The sequence below is a fragment of the Achroia grisella genome, unplaced genomic scaffold (assembly GCF_030625045.1).
Source record: "Achroia grisella isolate CSIRO2021 unplaced genomic scaffold, CSIRO_AGI_Agris_v1 utg1186, whole genome shotgun sequence".
Taxonomy (NCBI): Eukaryota; Metazoa; Arthropoda; class Insecta; order Lepidoptera; family Pyralidae; genus Achroia; species Achroia grisella.
The window spans coordinates 3,126,587-3,135,628 of NW_026712592.1; the positions used below are offsets into that span (position 1 = coordinate 3,126,587).

The following is a 9,042-nucleotide window of genomic DNA, read 5'->3' on the forward strand; positions in this document are numbered from 1 at the left end:
GTCACTTTTGTACTTAAATTTCAAAATGCAGTTGTTTGACGATAGGTCGAACCATGCAGACAAATTTGTATAGTCGGTAGATTCATTAATCTATTAGAACTGAAAATAAGAAGTTCATTCCGGCTAATTGTAAAGATTATTAAAGTTTAGGTTAGTGTAAAACAATATGAACATAATTCTGTAAAAAAATATTTCCCTAATATGTATATATTATTTTTATTAACTTACGAAATAGGTTTTCGTCTTTGGACTACTTACAACTACAATAGGAAGTAACCCTTCAAAATGGAATATTCTATTGGAGCAAAAGTTATTTTGCCATTTCCAAGAACAGGGACGTTTAACACAACTGTCTAACGTAACACAAAAGCGTTTTTGATTGAGGGGCTGCAACTAGGGTTGCCAACTGATGGAATTTAATCGGAACGTCTTGATTTGGGACCTTTGTGTCCCGAACGCAAATTGTGGAGAGAAATTATTTTTAATGTATTTGGAATGGCGATTTACCTGAAGGCACACCTGATCATAAATATACATAAACAGCATCACGGATATCATATCATGTGTAGTGATACCTCACATGCATCGCCATTTGTGAGGAGAAATTTGTCATGCTTCCAAATGAATTGTACATACATACTGCCATATGTCACTCTTCAACTGAGCTACAGCGTATAAAGAAAGTTAAAATAGTATGACACAAAGGTATCCCACACAAACTTTGTAGTCTTTATTTTTATAATGGTATTTGCTGGTATTACGGTAATACGGGTATTCAATTGTGCCGGATATAAACGTCAGAATATATTTTTATTCGTATACCCACTATATTCGTTATTGGCCGCGTCAACTTTGTAACACGAGTCATATTGCCAGTCAGACGTATGAATACATGAGACTAATTCGAGAAGCGTAGAGATCCTTTGTGTAAAAAATTACTAAAGCCATTTTTTCTGATACACGAATTCTGTTTTGCCTATTCCATGTTTTGTTTTCATTATATGTTTGTCGATTAAATCCCGAAAAAATAATCATCAGAGTTGGTCAACCTATCTATAGCCCTCAGTAGACATGTTATATGCGAGTTGTCAAGGGTACCTCGAGAAGCGTCGAGAGCTCTAAAGCCGTAGTGAAAGGACTTAGCAGCCTTTAACAGATGTTCTTCGAATATTCAAGTTATGATCTTTGTATGGTCAGTGAAATAAGGTTTTGTACTGTTACGATCTTTTCAAATGACATTGGTCTAGAAAAAAAAATTATCGGTTTCGCCTACTCTATTTTGCCATCTTCAGTCAAGTAGGTAGTAGGTTTAATAAGACTAGTTAACTTTCTTCCAGGGACAAATGATACATTTTTATACCTTTTAAATTGATCATAGTTGAAATAATTTATACTTAGATACTTATATATAACTTGCTACCCGCACGGGTGGACATGTATTACATAAACCTTGCTCTTGAATCACTCTATCTATTGATAAAAACTGCATTAAAATCGGTTGCGTAGTTTAGAAGATCTAACTGAACAGATAGCGGAAGTGACTTTAGTTTTATACTATGTATGGATAGACGCAATCATATTCAATACTTGAAATGATATTATACCTGTAGACCATCAATTATGAGTCTCCTACTAATATTATAAACAGAAAGACAGATATTTCTTTTATGGGAAAGAAACTCCGGTACTACTGTACCAATTTGAGAAATTCTTTAACTGTTAGAATGGTACATTATTTCAGAGTGATATATATTATATTATATAACTAATATTATGTTTAATATTATGTTTAACATTTAAACAATTTTTTTTTATTTCCATTTTATTACTACATATTTGATAATAAAAATAAATACAAGCCATAATTTTCAGCCTCCTGCCTCCAATTCCTATTTTTAATAAGGAATTGACTTGACTGTATATAGCACAACAACATTTGCCGGGACAGCTAGTATATAATATATAAACATTATGTACGTTATGTTTGTCTAGATTAAACAATCAATGTGTGCCGTGTTGTTCGGGCGGCACGTCGACCAACACTTCAGCGGGCCCCGACTGTTGTCATTGTCATCCTGATACAGGTGAGTGTGTTCAGTTACCAACTGATGACTCGAGGCTTTGTCGACGAATTATAGGAATTTAGATAAATAGTAAAATACAGCTTTTTGGCTTTATTTGGGAAACATGTTCTCTAATTGTCTTTATTTGATAAGTATGTATAATATAATAAAAAAGCATGCAGTTGTGTTAGATTTCCGTTTATCTTCTTATAGATGGATCACTAGTAGTAGTAGCTACAGTATTATAATACTAATCGTTATTGATACAGCTGCTAACGAATATTAATTTTCGACTGTACAAAAAATATAAATGAATGAGTTAATTAATTGATTTATTATTTAAACTATTTGTGAATAAAATTAGGAATAAATATTTTTTTCTGGTAAAATAGAAGTCTAGTAAAATAGGAAAAAAATAGAGTGTTTTATATTTCATATTTTTATACTTTATTACCTACATACATGCAAATGGCATATACAACGGTGTTAAAATACATGAAATAGAGAATCCCATATTTTGAATAAAGAAGTATTACATATGATTGTGAATAGTTATAACGGCAGAGGAAGGCCGAAAAAGAGATGGATGAACTGTGTGAAAGATGATATAGCAAGAAAGGAATTAAATAACGAGATGACTGCGAGCAGGGAATCCGTTCATGGAAGAGAAACATATGAAGACCCCCAAATGCCCATTCATTTGGAGGTCTTCATATGTTTCTCTATAAGGAAGATGGGGATGGTGAGAGGATCGCTTATATTTAAAGGATATTTTAGGACACTCTATATTACAGGGGATTGTATAAATTCGTCGGTGGCCGGCAAGAGACGAATCGCGGAGTGGTCCGCCCTACACACCGCGCCGAACGCGCACGCCGCGCCCAGCGTCGCTGCAGTCACGCTTAGCGTATGCGCAGTCGCTGTGGGGCTATTTTTAACAGTACTTGTAGTTTTACAGGTGAGATATCGTATTATCTATGCTAATATTATAAAGCTGAAGAGTTTGTTTGTTTGAAGGCACTATTGGTTCGAATTGAAATATTCTTTTTGTATAGGGTAGTCCATTTGTCGAGGAAGGCTTTATGTAACATTACGCTACGACCAATAGGAGCGGAGCTGCAATGTAAATATTGCAACAGGTGGGGATATGCGCAGACGCAGATGAAGTTGCGCGGATCAGCTAGTGTATAATATAACTGTTGTTGTATGTTTCAAAGTAAAAAGACAACATTGGCTTGGCTTTTGTTTACAATGATACTTATGGGTTTATTTACAATGATAATTAATGATAATTATACATCGTTGTAACACTTGCAAAGAATTATGGCTAGTAAGACAAACTCAATATTGTCTAATAAGCACTGCCGTGTCTAAACCGTGTCACCGCACCTTACATTACTTGGTTACTATCGTTATTTAGTATATAAGATCATTATTTTTATGTACATTTTGTCAGTCCATTATCATCTGTAATATGCATTGTCTCAACCGACAATAAAGTATTATTACCCCGCAATAATACTCGTTAAATATTTTTGATATGTTCTATGTATACAGGTATTTCTTTTAAATATTCAATAACTTGAAACAAATATTCAGTGCAGGTAATGATCAATTACGCTTATTTATGTAAATCGAGTAGAATTTATTGGACATGGAAGTGATTTAGTTATGATTTATGATCAAAATATCGACCTGCAATTCCAAAATGCAAATAGAATTAGTGTCCGAATGCATATCTGATGCGCGTCATAATGTGTATGATTTAATATTAGATTATTTATGTGGATTCAGTTTTAGAACTGTGATGCTACCTCGGTGGTCTTGCGGTTTAGCACACCGTCTTACTTCCGATGGTCGCAGGTTCGATGAGTTGTTTGTTTAAAAGATACGTAATAATACCAGAAATCACACAATGTCATCTATTCCCAGGATAAGCAGAGCTTGTGTTATGCGTACTAGACAACTGATATAATACCTAAACTGTTTTTTGTAAATATATGAATATAATATAAATACATATAAAACACCCAAACCGAAATGAACAATCATACTCAAGAATACAAATCTTTCTATATCAAAATCGAACGCACGACCATCGGAAGCAAAGCGGTGTGCTAAACCGCAAGACCACCAGAGGCTGTAAGCCGTAATGTAATCATATTATTATTTTGTTGTTTAGATGCGTAGCCCTCGCGAGCAACGAACACGTTCGCGAGGCGCCAGAGACATCCTCTACTCGCCGCTCGCGTGTAATGACGACGGCGAGGTCGCCGTACTGAACACTCGCACCGCCTTCCCCGTACGAGAGAACGGCGAACGAACAATCAAACACGTGGAAAAGGAACCGCTTCTCGAACATTCTATATAGCGCGCGCTGTGATCGTAGACGTAAGTGTACGTACCTGTAACGTGTGCGACGGTGCAATTGATGCCGTTTGTGATTTTAACGTTACGTAAGTTTAATTAGTGATACGCGGTCACAACTTCCTAATTATCGAAATTATGATTCGAACGACGTTTCGGTAACGGAAAATTGTTACTTTGAAATTTCTTTTCTAATGTGACTGTACAATTGTGTTCGAGAGTTATGGCATTTGTTTTACAACGATTTTGGACACACATTTCTAGAAAATTGTATACATAGAAACGTAAATTTTTTATTCCAATATATTTTTGGCAATGCGATCCTTGGGTCGCGCGAAGTTAATACGAGTCGTAATTGTACGTATGTAATATAGTTAGAATGTAAATTGTAAGTTTGAACAAATTGTTCTTGTTACGATGGGGGTCGGCTGCCTCTGAGCAGCTCTTTGTATTGTGATATGGAACCATAATTCTAACATTTAGTTAGCCGATTTGTTGTTACGCAATTAAAATTAGAATATCTCCGTCTTAAATGATTATATCTAAAAATCTTATAATTTATTTATTGATATTTTTATTCGAACCATGCCTGTGGAGTGTTTTACCTCCTGTCTGTCTCTCTCTCTCTCTTATACTCTCTATTTCTCTCTCGTTCTCGAATTTATTTTGGTTCAATAATATTATTTTCAATAAATAAGTTATAAGCAAATACGACTTAATAATACATAATATTTGGTAAATGTGTCCGTTTTCTGTATACGGTCATAACGAAATACACAATTATTAGGCAACTGGCATCTTAGTGATTTAGAATCAATAGCCGTCCAGTAAACCTCTGCAGAACTTGAGCTTTGGACATGAAATCAATAGGACCACGTGACCGGAATCAACGTGCTCATGTCGTTGAACTATGGTATTTGCGTCAAATTTGAACGTGTATCATATCGAGGTATATTACATTATCAAACAGTGAAACCTCGATATAACCATGCTGGCAATTAGAAAATATTCGTTGGTTGTATTGTTTATACTTATTTCCATGAATACTGGGATTCTAAATATAAATTTATGAATGATATTGCCAACCGATCTTTTACTTTTTATAATCAGATTAAATTTAAAAATTTTCATGATTATATATACTTATAAAAATAGAATACTCGTCGATTTCTAAATATTATTATCCACAATATATATACTACGTCATAAAAAATTTATAGGTCAAACTTGTATATGTAGAAATTAAATAGTCATTACTCAATTTTTTACGGGCACTAAAATAATAATTTACAGCAATCGAGGATTCGAAAGTTTCTGGGTATAAGACAATTTACTGGTAAAGTAAATCCTCTTGATCTTCTTTTTTCTTTTTAATTATGAAAATATTAGGCTAGTCACTGGAAAAAGCTGTCAATCAATTTCTCATTTTTGCGTAACAGCAAATTCACGCTAAAGTGACTAAATAAGAAGCCATAGTCGTTGCCACAATTAGCTACTGTTTCATGACTTAAAAGATCTACATCGGCTTCTAAACGTCTCAATATAATAAATATGTACATTATAATTACCTTATTTAATTGTAATATACCTACCTAGTTTGTAAGTCCAGAAGTTACCATATGTACAATACTATTGTGGAATCTGACGTTTTAGCGCCAACACAGATTTTTGACCATAGACAAGTTTTATTTTTTTAATTTAAAATACATAATTATGCCTTATCATACTTTTATGATTGTATTTAAGTAGAAAATCTTAACCTTAGTTTTTTATTGTTTAGTAAAATTCGAATATTATGTTGTACTATTTCTATTAGTTATCTCGATACCTGCTATTTTATAATCTGTCACAAATATTTTTATATCGAATTTAATTTAGGATCGAATGAAATTTAAATCGATAAGTACGGAATGTGATACCAATCTACAATGTGCAATGATCACAAATTCTATTATCTCAAAGTCAAAGATGAACTGTTACCATCACAAATGTATATATAGAAATTAGCTAGATTGTTGAATTTTTTAAATAAATCCTATTATATCGTAACTCGAAAATTATATTAAGTCACAACAGCTGTTTGCTCCTCAATTTATTTTGGTCTCAAAATATAAAATTGGTAATCTTAATTTATTATGTTTATAATTATTTATGTGAATGAATTATTTTAGTAATTATTTAGTAAACCTTCTTGACGTCTGATATATGGCGTATATAGTTTTTAAATTGTTTAACAGCTGCTCCATTTTGAAAGGTTTAAAGCTTATTTGAGCTGTATAGAAACGCTGTTTCTATTGCAATTTTGTAATTTGTTTTAGTGGGAATCGTTTTTAATTAAGAATATATTTTTGTATGAAATATTCTTATGTGCAATTAATATTTGTAATAAAAAGGAAGTCTGTGTCGAGATATTTTACTTTTATTCTCTTCATTTTCCCTTTGAGCGTGTTTCGAACAAAGAAAATATCCAATTTTAGATATACAGAAGGTGAGTGGGTATTAGGGATGATCGATATTTGAAAAACGTCAATGTCGCTATCGATCTGTAACTATCGATAGATAAACATAGAATGAGGAACATCGATGCTTTCTCCGAGCCTGTATGATATGTTATTTTACGTTTGGTTATTATATATCGGAACCTATTTCGAATATCCATTTTATATTTGGCGTTACAGTTGACTAAAAAGCGATGCTTCGATATTATCGACTTGACATCGATGTATATCAACACTAGTGGGTAACCACAAACACGAAGCTACTCTCGAACCTAATATGCGGTGTGAAGAGAAGTATGTATATTAATAATACGTGTATTATTATCCTGGCAATATTGGTGGTATGGCTGTTTAACATACATCTTCATCTTTCTATAGAGCTGGATCGAACACAGGACCATTAAAAAATATTATTATAATTGTATGTAACCGTCGAATTTTATCTTTTTACTGTTAGTGATTTAAAAGTCAATTGGATACTATTTTTCAAATTGCGGCTTACAATTATAAGTATTATCTAAATAGACAAACTTTAAGTTATTTACCATCAATTTCGAAGACATACCTTCACGCCTGTTAGGCCAGATGGGGGGTTAGGCCAGTTTGTGGGATTATCACCAGAATGTAATTTACATTCAACATTCGGCAGTATACATATATGTATGGATGATAATGGAATGGTGCACCTGTCTACGCTAATAGTTTACACTGACTGGGCAGTAGTGCAGGATGATTAGATGAATATGTGGTCAGGTCAGTTAGCCCATTGTGACTAATTCATCAGGAACATATGGTGGTTTTCCGACGAAACCTCGTGGAGGTCAACAACGGTATATTGACATACAACGGTACATTGCTAGTAATAAGGTCAACAATCCACATTACTAACAATCCCTTTACCCCGGCAAGCATATTTGAATCCAACATGGTAGGGAATGACACTAATCCCAGTCTCTTGTTTTAATTTGATTTTATGTTGTTGCTTCGTGTATTATAGAGTCAGAGATGTAGTTGAGAAAAAAAACTCTTTGTATTGTCCTGTAATCGAATCTGCAGCCTTTGGGGTCTAAATAGGGAACTTTTAAGCCATGACGCTCTCAACTACATACGGTTACATATCTATGTTAATAGGTACCAATACTAAAACACGCAGGTGAACCGCATATTATTGTCCGGGATCGAAGGAGACCCTTGTTATTTGGACCTCGAATACATTACTAGGCCAATATATGGGACTTGGTATTTGCATAGTATTGTCCGGCGTATTAACATTTAGACTGGCCCCGCTAAGGTACAGACAATAGGTACCTTGTTTTCAATGTGGGTACGGAGTCTATTGTCGAAATATGCCAATTTCAGGATTGGTAGGCTTTATTTATGTGGAAATTACAAAGTAAAGATTTATAACTTTACATCTATGTAGTAATTTTGTCAGTTAGAAAGTTGTATTACTGAGTAGCAATGTATTGTTTACTAGCTGACCCACGCAACTTCGTCTGCATCTCACTTACTTGACATTTATCATTATATATCGACCAACATTTCTGTTTGGATTATAGCCATGTGTTATTCTGATGTAAAGTAATAACTTTAAAGTTTCAACAGGAGGTCCGTTGCTACTACGTGGGCCGGTGCTGGCAGGGATCCGGTCTAATTCCTTGCCATCAGTTATGTTGAAGCGTAAAGCAATCATATATGGTAAAATAATGTCAAATATGTCAAAGTTTCAACAAAATCCGTTTAGTAGTTTTTAGTGTGAAAGAGTAACAAACATCTATCCATAGTCACAAACCTTCGTGTTTATAATATTAGTAAGATTATTTTTATAAGCATAGTTTTTTATTTAGGTATAATTTACAATAATGAACTGAACGACCAGCTGAGGTTTACTCGCGAGACTACAGCATGAGGTTTTTCGAGATGGGTGTATTAAGGTTTCTTAAGGGTCGACAACACGTACATGACTACGTGTTTCAGCAGTCCATAGGGTACGGTAACCGTTTACCATCAGATGGGCCGTATGTTTGTTTGCTACCATCGTAGCATAATGATGACGATAGTACAATTCATGTATGCTGATACCAGTTGCCATTTTCCATTGATCTTGGTGTTAT

The 9,042-nt window shown here is 33.9% G+C and overlaps 1 protein-coding gene across 2 annotated transcripts in view; it reads left to right on the top strand.

The window, feature by feature from the left end:
• The window catches only part of LOC131854444 (furin-like protease 2), a 227,215-nt gene extending 221,847 nt beyond the window's left edge, over positions 1 to 5,368 (top strand). For both annotated transcript variants that reach the window (XM_059205558.1, XM_059205559.1), the window contains exons 12-14: positions 1,993 to 2,084; positions 2,858 to 3,021; positions 4,246 to 5,368. In XM_059205558.1, the coding sequence (XP_059061541.1) occupies positions 1,993 to 2,084; positions 2,858 to 3,021; positions 4,246 to 4,434 (445 nt within the window). In that variant the 3' untranslated portion in view covers positions 4,435 to 5,368. The remainder of the gene's footprint in view (positions 1 to 1,992; positions 2,085 to 2,857; positions 3,022 to 4,245) is intronic.
• Positions 5,369 to 9,042: the final 3,674 nt, after the last annotated feature.